This window comes from Chiroxiphia lanceolata, chromosome 12 (assembly GCF_009829145.1).
Source record: "Chiroxiphia lanceolata isolate bChiLan1 chromosome 12, bChiLan1.pri, whole genome shotgun sequence".
NCBI lineage: Eukaryota > Metazoa > Chordata > Aves > Passeriformes > Pipridae > Chiroxiphia > Chiroxiphia lanceolata.
In genome coordinates, this window is record NC_045648.1 from 19,052,482 (window position 1) to 19,064,696 (window position 12,215).

The window sequence follows — 12,215 nt, forward strand, 5'->3', positions numbered from 1 at the left end:
GCCTCTGCAGAGTTTAATTTGTTACTTTGCTTTGCAGGCTTTGTGTTACTAGAAATAAAAAGCTGTTAAGCTTTTACTCTGCACTGTATGTATATGTAGTATCTGAGTTCTTCAAGAAGGAGAAAATACCTTCCTTAAGTTGTCCTTCAGTTCTCACATTTATTTGGTACAGTTTAAATCATAGATCTCTTAAATTCTGTATTGTTAACAAATGTTTGTTGATTCTCAAACCAGAGTAGATTTTAGTTGGTAGGTAGCATCCTGTAAGCTAAGGCATTGGTTCATCTTACCTCACTTACTGCAATGGAAGATAAACCTGGTTAATCTGCAGAGGCTATTTGTGATGTAGAACAAAATCTGCTTTACATTGCATAGAGTCCTGTTCTAAGTTTATTAATTCTTAGAGGTTTTGCAGATATAATTTGATAAAAACCAGAACAATGTCTTTGTACCAGGACAGTGAAAATAAAATATTCAGCTGATCTATTACTCTGCCTGAGTTCTGAATAGACTGGGGAAATGGGAAAAGTGTTTGCTTATCTTTTATCTCCAAGGACAGCCCTTGGTCTGGGAGGGGATTTTTAGGTGCATACTTAGAATTTATTGTTGCAGGTAAATTGGTAGGAATGAACTGTTCTGACAGGGTTTCTGGGCTTGTCTCCATGTATGTGTTGTGCTTTACCCTTACAAAACACAACTGCTGTAAGGTAGGATTTGCCAAGTGCACTCCAACTTGATGCATTTCTTGTGTCAGACCTTTTCCAGCATAGCTCTTTTTGACATAAATGTGTATTGTTTTATTTTCAAGGCAAATGTTCTCCAGTTACCCGACTACAACTGTGCTTCCAGCACGACGTGCTCAGACTCCTCCAATATCTTCTTTACCAACATCTCCTTCAGATGAGGTTGGAAGGAGGCAAAGTCTGACTTCCCCTGATTCCCAGTCTGCCAGGCCTGCCAATCGTACAGGTAAACTCAGTGTAGATGGAGGTGTGGACAAGTCAGTAAATTCCCAGGAGCTCAGTGACAGGATTGCAAAGATTGAAAACCAACCCAGTTTCTTTTTAAGGCAACCTAACATTCAAAGCATTGTTGAAAACCTTTTGGTGACTCTCTTAGCACGAAAAAATGTAGACTGTCTAGCTGTAGACTTTATCAAGTAAATGAAAAGAGTTTTTAGGAGCTGTGGATTGGATTACAAACTGCATGTGTAAAACCAGAATGCAGTATTGTTGGTAATTGCTTCAAAATGTCAGTCTGATTTGGGCCTGCTTCCTTGGTTGTGTGCCACTGTTACATGCACTAATTTTCTAACTTTTGTTAGATCACATACTGTGTAGAAAACAAGAATTGGTGTATTTATGATACATGCACCAGTATAGCTCATTGCAATTAATTCTAATTAATGACATAGAAAGGGCTGTCCAGTCTTCATGGGGTCCTCATACTCCTGTCTGAATCTTGTGAAGGGAATGGGAGGCTTCAAAGCAGAAACAGAAACGTGGAATAAATGGAGACTGAGCAAATTGTTGAGTGAGAGTCTTGAGCTTCTGAAGAGCACCAATGAGTGTTGTGGTGCAGAGGAGATAACACTAAAAAGAAAATACATATGTATGTGTTTTATATTAAATGAGCAAAAGAGTCCAAGGTGAAGTATGTTCTCCAGATTTCATATTCATGCTGAGAAACAAAGTCTGTGCTTTAAAATTCTCGAATGAGAAGCTTTTTATTCCTGCTCTTACATCCAAGCTATTAGTTGGGTTTTTTAGCAGTTTCATTTGTTGCATAGCAACTGCTCTACTCCATTTCATGTCCCCTTTTTTTTCTTTTTTTAATTATGAGATGACTTGCTTCTAGTCACGATACAGTCTTTACAACAGTGTCTGTTAGTACTTTGTTGCCTTCACTCATCAGACTTCACTGTTATGGCAAATGATAATGATTAACTGTGGTTTTGGGGAAGTAACTGACCTTTCTAGAGTCCCTCCAAAGACTGTCTGCACAGAAATGTAGCCACCATCTGCAAAGAGATTTTTCAGGTGCATTACCAGCTTAGTTGAGGTCTCTTTCTGCCCCTTATGAGGAATGTGTATTGGTGTGATCTCATCACATTTGGGAATCCTGATGATTTGGACGAGGATAATTTATCTAGGCTAGCTAAATACAGATCAAATAGATAATCTGATACAGTTTTAAATGAAAATAATAGAAATGTCTTAAAAGAAATAGTTCTTTGACTGTCATCAGTACCCTACTTGAGCAGAGGCACAGATAATCTGTTATCAATAACATTACAGAATGTATCTTAGTTTGTGGAAAAATAATAGAGAGAAAAGTTGAGAGCAGTTATTCCCTTATGTGAAGCTGATGTGTCAAAGTAAGGTCTAGTAAAGTAACACTGAAGAAAGATTTATGCACTTTACATGTAACATTTTCTCTCTTTTAAGCTTTGTCTGATCCAAGCAGCCGACTCTCCACATCCCCTCCTCCTCCTGCCATCGCTGTGCCATTGCTGGAAATGGGGTTCTCCCTCAGGCAAATTGCCAAAGCTATGGAAGCTACAGGTAATCTACAGCTATAGGATCAGTTCAAACTGAAAAACCGAAAACACATGGAGCACTTTTTTCCAATAGAATACTTAATTTTTAAGTTCTGTAACCATTTATGGGGAAAAATGATTGTGTTTTTTTTTAATAACCATCAGTGATAAAATACAGGTCTGAAGTGCGGTTCCCATGTTTTCAGGTGCCAGAGGAGAAGCAGATGCCCAGAATATCACAGTCCTGGCCATGTGGATGATAGAACACCCTGGCAACGAAGAGGATGAGGAGCCCCAGTCCGACGGGACTGCGGAGTCACGGCACGGGACAATTGTCTCTGGCAGTGGTGGGAAGTCTGGTGATCATTGTTATTTGCAGTCTCCAGGTGACATCCCTTCTGCTGATGCCACTGAAATGGAGGAAGGCTTTAGTGAGAGGTAACATGTCATTTTTCTGTCGTTGCTTGTGATGTTCCTGAAACTGGGCATCTCACAAGTTCAGTGCTGCTGACAGTGTTACTGTGGTGCTGCTTTGGAATTTTGTTACAGCACGAGTAGGAGCAAAGGTGCAATTAAATTAGGTGCACATGGTGAATTCGTGTTCCAGTACTGTGTGTGTGCAGAACTGAGCAAGAATGTAACTAAACATGTTTCCTTCAAAAAAAAAAAAGAGAGAAAGGAAGAATGAAAAAAATGAGGGCTTATAATGGCATTTTAACTAAAAGATGGAGTAAGAAAGCAAAATTTTGTTGGTGTACTTCTTTCCCTGCAGTTTGTACATGAACTGGAATTTTTATACGTATTTCTTATTAAATTAATTCTTGGTTTGTCCAGAGCAGATGAAGCTGAATTGAAGTTTACTTTCCAGTCACCTTCACAACCTTAAACTATCTCTTAAAGAAGAAGGTAGTTCTTTTGGGGGGTTTTGGTGGGCTCTTTCTCGTTGCTGTTTTGTTGGGTTTCTTTAAATCCTGGAAGTAGTGGTTACATTTTTAAGTGACCCCTTTCAGGAACCATACCAGCATTTCTGTTAATAGAGAGGATGACTGTTACAAGATACATTTTGAGAACACTTGTTCACATTCCTCGGTCCTACCGAGATAAGTCTTTTTAGGTTTCCTCTGTTACTTTGTCCCAGATCAACTGTCAGTTCATGGAGAACTCACAGATTTCAGTTGGGAGAAATAAAAGAAGCAACAGGTGTTACTAAGTAACTTAAATTTGTGTTTTGCAAAAGATGTGGGGCAAAAAGGGGATTGACTCAGCGAGCAGCAACAGAGATGTTTCAAAAACGAGAAAAACCCTGGTTCAAGCTGTAGTTAACATAGAGATGAATGCTCTCCCAAAATTTCTGCAGTGCTCAGGCACTATGGAAGGCGTCAGATAGGTATTGACATTGCTGCACCTGATTTGTTTGAGGTAAATGTCACAGTCAAACCCACAGTAAATATGTGCTCAGTGGGACTGAAAATTCTTGAGCTCAAAATTCCTCTTTTTTTCCTTCCATGAAAGAACGGAAAAAATGCTCCTAAATATGGCTTTGGTATTTTTCCTTACTTACGGTATGTGGTTGTTTAAAACTTGGTTTGACTTACCTGTAAATTCCAAATTCTTGTAGCCCTGATAATATGGATCCCATGGATAATGCAGCTTCTGCCAGTGGCCCTCCCTCCAGAAGTCGCTCGGCTGTGACACGGAGGCACAAATTCGACCTGGCTGCCCGGACACTGCTGGCACGGGCTGGTAAGTGCCCTCAGAGACACACCAGGGCTTGGCTTAACCAGGGAGGGAACAGGAGGGGGATTGGCACTTAGCATGAAGTCTAGAAAACTCCTTCTCACATGTGTATCAGTGTATATTTAAGTGTTTCATGTGGTAATAGGTAGATTATGGTTAGCAGAAGAGTTAAAAGAGAGTTGAAAGTAGAGCTATCTCTCTTATATGTAAAATAAAAGTTCTGCTTTCCTGTTTCTCTCTTTTTTTCTCCCTTGAGCGGGATTGTACCGCTCTGTGCAGGCCCACAGGAACCAGAGCCGCCGGGAAGGGATATCACTGCAGCAGGATCCAGGGGCACTGTATGACTTCAACTTGGATGAGGAGCTGGAGATTGACCTTGATGATGAAGCGATGGAAGCGATGTTTGGGCAAGACCTGGCTAGTGATAATGATATTCTGGGAATGTGGATCCCAGAGGTATTGGACTGGCCTACCTGGGTGTGTGTGACTGCAGCGGGGGCTGCTTTAACTTACTGCTTTTTGCATGCTCGTATTTGTGAATTTGAAGTAACATGTGATAGCTTATATCCTGTTTGAAGATATGTCTAAATGCCAGCAGTGCTTAAAATCTTTTTGTATTCTGTAGCTTCATTTCTAGATTAAGACTAGTGTTTTCTTGTGTTTCTTGCTCGGCACTTCCCCACCTGTGTAGTTTTTCTTCTCTCTCCCCTTAAAAATGAGAACACAACTAGCATACATTGTGATGTATGTATAGTTGTTCTGATGATATCAATTAGAAATCAAGTAGGTGTTTCCAGATGGCTTAGCTGTGTGAGATAACACAGTTCTAAATGCCTCTTCTGCTGCTACTACTAATAGTATCTGATCTGTAGCAACATCATTCACACTTAAATCAGTTTTTCTTAATTTAATCGTGTTATGTATTTCATTCTCTGGGAAGGATGTGGTGATAGTCCTCACTGAATTGTTGTGTAGAGCAGTAAAAAACTCTTGAGGTGGAAGAGAAATGTAATAACAGCAGTTTGGTAATCTTTGGATTATCCGTGTCAAATTAGACAATCAACCCATAAGACTAAGCTTTCGTCTCCTAATTATGATGTTACCTGACTTCAATATGGAAGCAGGTTTCAGTGTGCATATTAAATTTTTCAGAGCACTTGTTTCACTGAGACACCTCAATGAAATTACTGTCTTAGGACAGAAATGTAGTTATAGCAAAATGAACTTCATATTGAGGTAAAACTTTGAAATTTGCTGACACAAATACTGGTTGTTGTTGCTCGGTAAATGTAAAATCTGATTGTCTGAAACAACAAAGGGTTCCTTTTCTCTGTTAGATTTAGTTTCAGACAAGTTCTGAGGAGAACCACATAAAGACAGTGTTGAGTATGAACAGGGTTGTATGTGAAGTTATATGTGACAAGAATTTTGAATCAATCTGAAATCAAATAAGAAACTGTCTCCTCTGAAACTTTACTTCCAAATGTTTTTCCTATTGTGAGATGGTCTTCTTTTCATTATGTCCAATGAAAGGTAGATAGGAAGATTTAGGGACTGGAGTATCTTTCCTGTGAGGAAAGGCTGAGGGAGCTGGGACTGTTCAGCCTGGGGCAGAGATGACTCAGGAGATCATCTTACTAATGTGTCTAAATACCTGCAGGGAGTGTGTAAAGCCAGGCTCTTTTCAGTGACAGAAGCAGAGCCAGTGGCACAAACTGAAGCACAGGAGGTTCCCTCTGAGAATAAGGAAACACTTCCTCACAGTGAGACTGTCCAAGAACTGGCCCGGGTTGTGGTGTCTCCATCCCTGGAGATATGGAAAAGCCATGTGGACAAGGTCCTGGGCTGTAGGTGGCCCTGCTTGAGCAGGGGGAGTTGGATGAGATGATCTCTCTACAACTTCCTGCCAGGAGGTTGTAGCCAGGTGGGGGTTGTTCTCTTCTCCCAGGCAACTGTCAGCAAGACAAGAGGGCACAGTCTTAAGCTGTGCCAGGGGAGGTTTAGGTTGGATATTAGGAAGAAATTCTCTACAGAAAGGGTAATCAGGCATTGGAATGGGCTGCCCAGGGAAGTGGTGGATTCTCCATCCCTGGAGGTTTTTAAGATGAGACTGGATGTGGCATCAGTGCCATGGTCTAGTAACCATGGCAGGGTTGGACTTGATGATCTCAGGGGTCCCTTCCAGCCCAGCTGATTCTATGATTCTGTGATCTCCAGAGGTCCCATCCAGTATCAGCCATTCTGTGATGCTGCTTTGCTTTGTGCAAGTTGAGCACATAAATATCACTCTGTGTGTCACAGAAACGTGCCGGAACACCCACCTAAGATCACCGGCATGGTTTACATCTAACACACAGGTACTTACTCCGTGCAAATAACGTGTGCAAATCTTCCTGTGCAGCACGTCTGTGAGTCTGAAGACAGAGAAGAAGTGGTGGTTTGTGAGCTGTGTGAGTCCAGCGTGGTGAGCTTCAACCAGCACATGAAGAGGAACCACCCTGGCTGCGGGCGCAGCGCCAACCGGCAGGGCTATCGCAGCAACGGCTCCTACGTGGACGGCTGGTTCGGGGGCGAGTGTGGCAGTGGCAATCCCTACTACTTGTTGTGTGGCATCTGCAGAGAGAAGTACTTGGCCCTGAAGAGCAAATCCAAAACGTCAACTTCCGAAAGGTACAGAAATGGAGGGCAGTGAAATTCCCAGCAGGATTTCCTGAGCCTTAAAATCTCGCGCTGTGTTCAGCAAATGCGTGTTTAGAAAAGATGGTGAACTAGATATTTCTGGGTTTTAAGTGAAAACCAGGGAATAATTTCTTGGGAAACTTTTGGAAACTTGTTATCAATTTTGTCTGATAATTCCAGTATTTTTTATGGGCTCTTCTCACATTAGTACTGCAAAATTCTTCCCTCCTCCACCCACATATACTTTTAGGCTCTCTTATCTATTTCTCCCTTACTAGCCATTTCCAGAATCATTCATAAATATATGTAGATGTAACAGTAAGGTTAGGTTTAATAGGGACCCAAGTTTAAAATTGTTATGCATATTTGCAAGATATTAGAGCCATTCAGTAATTTTCTTTGTTATTTTTTCCTACAGGTACAAAGGCCAGGCTCCTGATTTGATAGGTAAACAAGACAGTGTCTATGAAGGTAAGTTTTTAAGTTGCACAGTGATTTATTTTTTCATAAAAGTACTTCCATGCAAATGAACCTGAAACTGTACACAAAGGTATATTTTTAGATCTCCCAATTAGATGTAGTATTTTAGTTTTGGAGGTGTTTTTTTTAGTTCAAATCAGAAAAAAACCCAGTGATTTTTTTTCTCCCCTCCTCCCCTCCCATCTTTCATCTAAGCAGCTGAAATGGCAAATACCTGACTTGGGGTGATAAGGTGTTGTGGGAAGGTGTCTAGAACTGCACATGCAAACCCTTATGTTCAAATACTTTCCTTCAGCTGCCTTTGTGGGAGAAATTAGTGTAAGTCCAAAGGTCTGCCATCAGGCTTGTTCTTAATTTTTCTGCCTTTGTCCTGGGAGAGGCTTTCACTTTAAACAGATTATTTCTAGTGTCTGTAGAAAAGCTTTCCCCGATGGTTCTTTGATTCTGGTCCTTTCTGTAGCTGCATGATGGCAATTGTGTGATTTACCACATTTGTGTATTTGGGCAAGTCCATCTGCCAATAGATTAAAGGTGTTTGGATTCTACCGTGTGTGGAGTGAGACAGAACAGGGGAGACCAGAAAATATAAGTTAACTTCTTTTGTAAATGGTTGGGAAGTGGATGGAATACAGTGAGTTGCAATTATAATGCTTCTTTTTTGGTTTTTTTTCCCTTTTTTTCTTTTTTTTTCTTTTCCCCCTGGGAAGGAAAAGCAAAAACCTGAGTGTCTGATTATAACCTGTGGACTCATGCCTACTTTTTTGATAAATATAAAGACCAGGAATTTTTAATATCTGTATTTATTCTTCAGTCCTTTGGCATATGCACTTGTTACCATGATTTAAAGCACAGCAGTATGTCTGTGCTTTTCACTATATTCCAGGTTTTGGAGTTGTCTTGTGCTACATGTGGAAACCTCCAGTTTCTGTGTTTTCAAACAACAGGTAGTTTGATACTTTAGAGAGTCTTCCATGAAACCTTTGGGCAGTATATATAAAGATCAAGTTGAACAGAGAGGGGCAAGAGCTGGATTTTGTTTTTCTGATTTACTCTGTTGTGTCTATGTCAACATCAGAAGATGAATTTTTAAGACGCACTGTGTTGCAAATGACAATACACGTTTTGTACCTTGCACTGTTTTTTTAATTAATTGGAATTATTTAATATTCTAGCTTTTGTAACCAAGTCTAATTCTATTTCCCCAACTCTAGAAGACTGGGATATGTTAGATGTAGACGAAGATGAAAAGCTGACAGGAGAAGAAGAGTTTGAATTACTGGCTGGACCTCTTGGGTTGAATGATCGGCGCATTGTCCCCGAACCTGTCCAGTTCCCTGACAGTGACCCCCTGGGGGCTTCGGTTGCAATGGTCACAGCCACCAACAGCATGGAAGAAACATTGATGCAAATAGGTAAATTTAAAATCCATTTCATTCAAAGAATAAATAATCATCATAATACCGCCACCACCACCTCCCCTTTGGTGTGATTTTTGTAGGGGCAGTGCAGAAACAGTCTGACAGTATTTCCTTCCTGCCACCGTGAGGAAGGAAAGATAAGCTCTAAATTGTCCTTTTATTTTAGGGGAGTTAGAGAGAGCAATGAGGATTATAAATTACCAGGAGGCTTGAAGCTTTAATTTGCCAATAAAATTATGCCCACAGTGAATGCCAGTAGCATGTTTTGCACTCAAAAGATGGATTTAAGTTGGGACTTCAAGTAGGCCTCTGATGGAAAAGGGAAACAGAGAAGTTAAGATTAACTTGAGTATTGTCAAGTAGTTCTCATCTATGAAATTGAGGAATGATTAAATTATGGAGTGTATTTCAGGAGTGTATTTTCCTCTCAGTCATTATCACTATATAGTTCTATATGAAATAGTGAAAAATACATGAATAGTTTATGAACTTAGGCCAGATTTGCTTCTGTGCTTATTACTGTATGGTAAAGTTTTGGTTTTCTTTAAACACTAATGCAAATCATTGTTATTTCCAAGGCTGCCACGGCTCAATAGAGAAGAGTTCCTCTGGCAGGATAACCTTGGGAGAACAGGCAGCTGCCCTGGCGAATCCACACGACCGTGTCATGGCTCTGAGGAGAGTCACAGCTGCTGCCCAAGTCCTCCTGGCAAGAACTATGGTTATGAGAGCACTCTCACTTTTGTCTGTCAGGTTGGTGGCATCCTTGGCAACACTTTTACCTTTTCTTTCAGAACCAGTTACCAACTTATGTTTGATAAGACCTGATTTTAAGCTATTTGGGGAAGTGATTCTCATTTTTTTACATGATACTTCCAAGAGGAAGAGTTCTGCTGATTTTGTTCTTTTAACCAAGAGCATCTCTGTCCATTTTCACAGTGGTTCCAGTTGCAGCCTGGCAGCTGGACTGGAATCCCTGGGACTGACGGACATCCGGACGTTGGTGCGGTTGATGTGCCTGGCGGCGGCGGGGAGGGCAGGGCTCTCCACCAGCCCATCCACGGTGTCCAGCTCAGCAGAGAGATCCAGGGGCATCCACAGCAAAACAAGCAAGCCCATCTCTTGCCTTGCCTACCTGAGCACTGCAGTTGGGTGCTTGGCATCAAACACTCCCAGTGCTGCAAAGCTGCTGGTGCAGTTGTGTACACAGGTAGGGCTGTTCTCTGAGCTGCAGTACTTCCTTGAAACTACCTATACATGAGATGAAGCAATCCCTTTGTACCTATGGATCATTCTAGCTTCTGAACTGGGATGAGACTGACCTCAGTTTGAGGATCTCCTTAGAGTTCTTGTTTATGGCTTTGCACAAGGCTGTGTTTTATTGTTGGTAAAAATCAAGTAACTATACATGTTTTTGCTGAGTACTCTTTTCAAGTGGGGAGAATGGGTGTGCTCTTTGTTTTCATAGGGGTTTTCTGTTGAGGTTCTGGTTTTTTTTTTTTTATGAGTCAACTCTATGTAGAGCACAGGAAAAAAAATGAAAAACCTTTAAAACTCTGCCTGATTTATCCAACTGAAAGGGTTCTCCAAAATTTCTATTTCTGTTTGTTCTGGATAACCAGAACGATAAATAATTATCATCTTCAATTATTTCTTTCTAGAATTTGATTTCTGCAGCAACTGGTGTGAACTTGACAACAGTTGATGATCCAATTCAGCGAAAATTTTTGCCAAGTTTTTTAAGGGGAATTGCAGAAGAAAACAAACTTGTCACATCTCCGAATTTTGTGGTTACTCAAGCACTTGTAGCATTGTTGGCAGACAAAGGGGCCAAACTGAGGCCAAACTATGATAAAGCTGAAATTGAAAAGAAAGGTATGATATAGCTTTGTTTTTAAATGTTGATCATTAAATCTTGAGTTCCTCGTTTTTAAATGTAAGGGAGAGACTTGCGAGAATAATGTCTAAATAGATGAACTCTGAAAAATGTACGAAATTTGTTTTAATGAAAGGAATCTTACAGTTTATGACAGACATGTTAATTAGAATTACAATGTTATTACATAATTGCACCTTTAAAAAAAGTCTGAATGTGTGTTATTCAAAGCCATAGAGCTGAGACACTGAGCCTTGGTTGTGCCTCCTGGTGAAATTAGGGGGAGTAACAGCTGATGGCTGCCACCCAGGTGCTGTTCTGTGTCTGATCAGAAAGTCGTGCTGCCTGTGCTTGGAGAGATCAGGGAGCCAAGGAGCAGCTGCTGTTGCTGTGATAAAGAGAGGGAAGGACACGACAGTGACAGCAGCATCAGGGGAGGCGTTTTCTCATTCAGAAAGCACTTGCTCTCTGAACAGCCATTTTACCTGTGGTGGAAATAAGACACTTAATAATTCTCTTCTTAAGAACAGAGTATTCTTTTGTTTTTGTGAAAATGCAGCTGGGGTTGTTTTAGTATCAGAGGAGTGCTTTTCCTCACGGTTAACACGATCGTGATGTCGCCGTTTAGTCTCTTTTCTGGGAATGCTGGCTAATGCTGTGCTCACCGTGTGCAATTCCCTGTGGTACTCATCTGGCCGTCATCTCATTGTTTCGTTTAAGCAGGTTTAATTGCCCATTTGTATGCCCATCCTTCCTATGATCCCTCTGCTGTAGGCCCTCTGGAGCTGGCGAACGCGCTGGCCGCGTGCTGCCTGTCCTCGCGCCTCTCCTCGCAGCACCGCCAGTGGGCCGCCCAGCAGCTCGTGCGCACGCTCGCCGCCCACGACAGGGACAACCAGAGCGTCCCCCAGACCCTCGCTGACATGGGGGGGGACCTCAGGAAGTGCTCCTTCATCAAGCTGGAGGCTCATCAGAACAGGGTAAGCCTGGTTTGCTGCCTGAAAGGGAAGGAAAAGCTCTCCGACCAGTGTTAGTGTAGGCAAGGTAGAGAGCGGTTCTGCAACGAAAGCCTTCAGGTGCACAGGGACACACACCCGCACAGAGAATTCTCACACTTGTGTAACTTCAACTAATTACCTCATCTAGTCAGTACATCCAACCCTAAAACCACTTTTGCCCCTGTTACCACCTGCAGAACTTCCCTGCTGGAGCCTTTCTAAGGGTTCCAGGCCCTCTGTCTTGTTTTGGCTACAATACATCTTATTATTCCAGTCCCAAACAGGATGTGCTTGCTAAAATCTCTTTCCTCAAAAAGGCTGTTAAACAGAAACTCAGGAATGTAGCACAAACCATGAGAAAGGGTTTTTAGTAACACTCTAAAGGGAAAGAAAATTATACAGCCATATTAAAATCTACAAGAAGCTAAAAATCTTCAGGCATCAGTCTCACGCAGCAATTTTAACACTCTTTTGTAGAATACATTAAA

At 41.4% G+C, this 12,215-nt stretch overlaps 1 protein-coding gene across 2 annotated transcripts in view; it reads left to right on the forward strand.

The window, feature by feature from the left end:
* Nucleotides 1-12,215, forward strand: part of HERC1 (HECT and RLD domain containing E3 ubiquitin protein ligase family member 1) — a 112,778-nt gene that overhangs the window by 77,857 nt on the left and 22,706 nt on the right. For both annotated transcript variants that reach the window (XM_032700294.1, XM_032700293.1), the window contains 12 exons: nucleotides 809-969; nucleotides 2,448-2,564; nucleotides 2,746-2,977; nucleotides 4,158-4,282; nucleotides 4,533-4,753; nucleotides 6,678-6,946; nucleotides 7,374-7,426; nucleotides 8,647-8,847; nucleotides 9,432-9,606; nucleotides 9,793-10,063; nucleotides 10,515-10,728; nucleotides 11,450-11,709. In XM_032700294.1, the coding sequence (XP_032556185.1) occupies nucleotides 809-969; nucleotides 2,448-2,564; nucleotides 2,746-2,977; nucleotides 4,158-4,282; nucleotides 4,533-4,753; nucleotides 6,678-6,946; nucleotides 7,374-7,426; nucleotides 8,647-8,847; nucleotides 9,432-9,606; nucleotides 9,793-10,063; nucleotides 10,515-10,728; nucleotides 11,450-11,709 (2,299 nt within the window). The remainder of the gene's footprint in view (nucleotides 1-808; nucleotides 970-2,447; nucleotides 2,565-2,745; nucleotides 2,978-4,157; nucleotides 4,283-4,532; nucleotides 4,754-6,677; nucleotides 6,947-7,373; nucleotides 7,427-8,646; nucleotides 8,848-9,431; nucleotides 9,607-9,792; nucleotides 10,064-10,514; nucleotides 10,729-11,449; nucleotides 11,710-12,215) is intronic.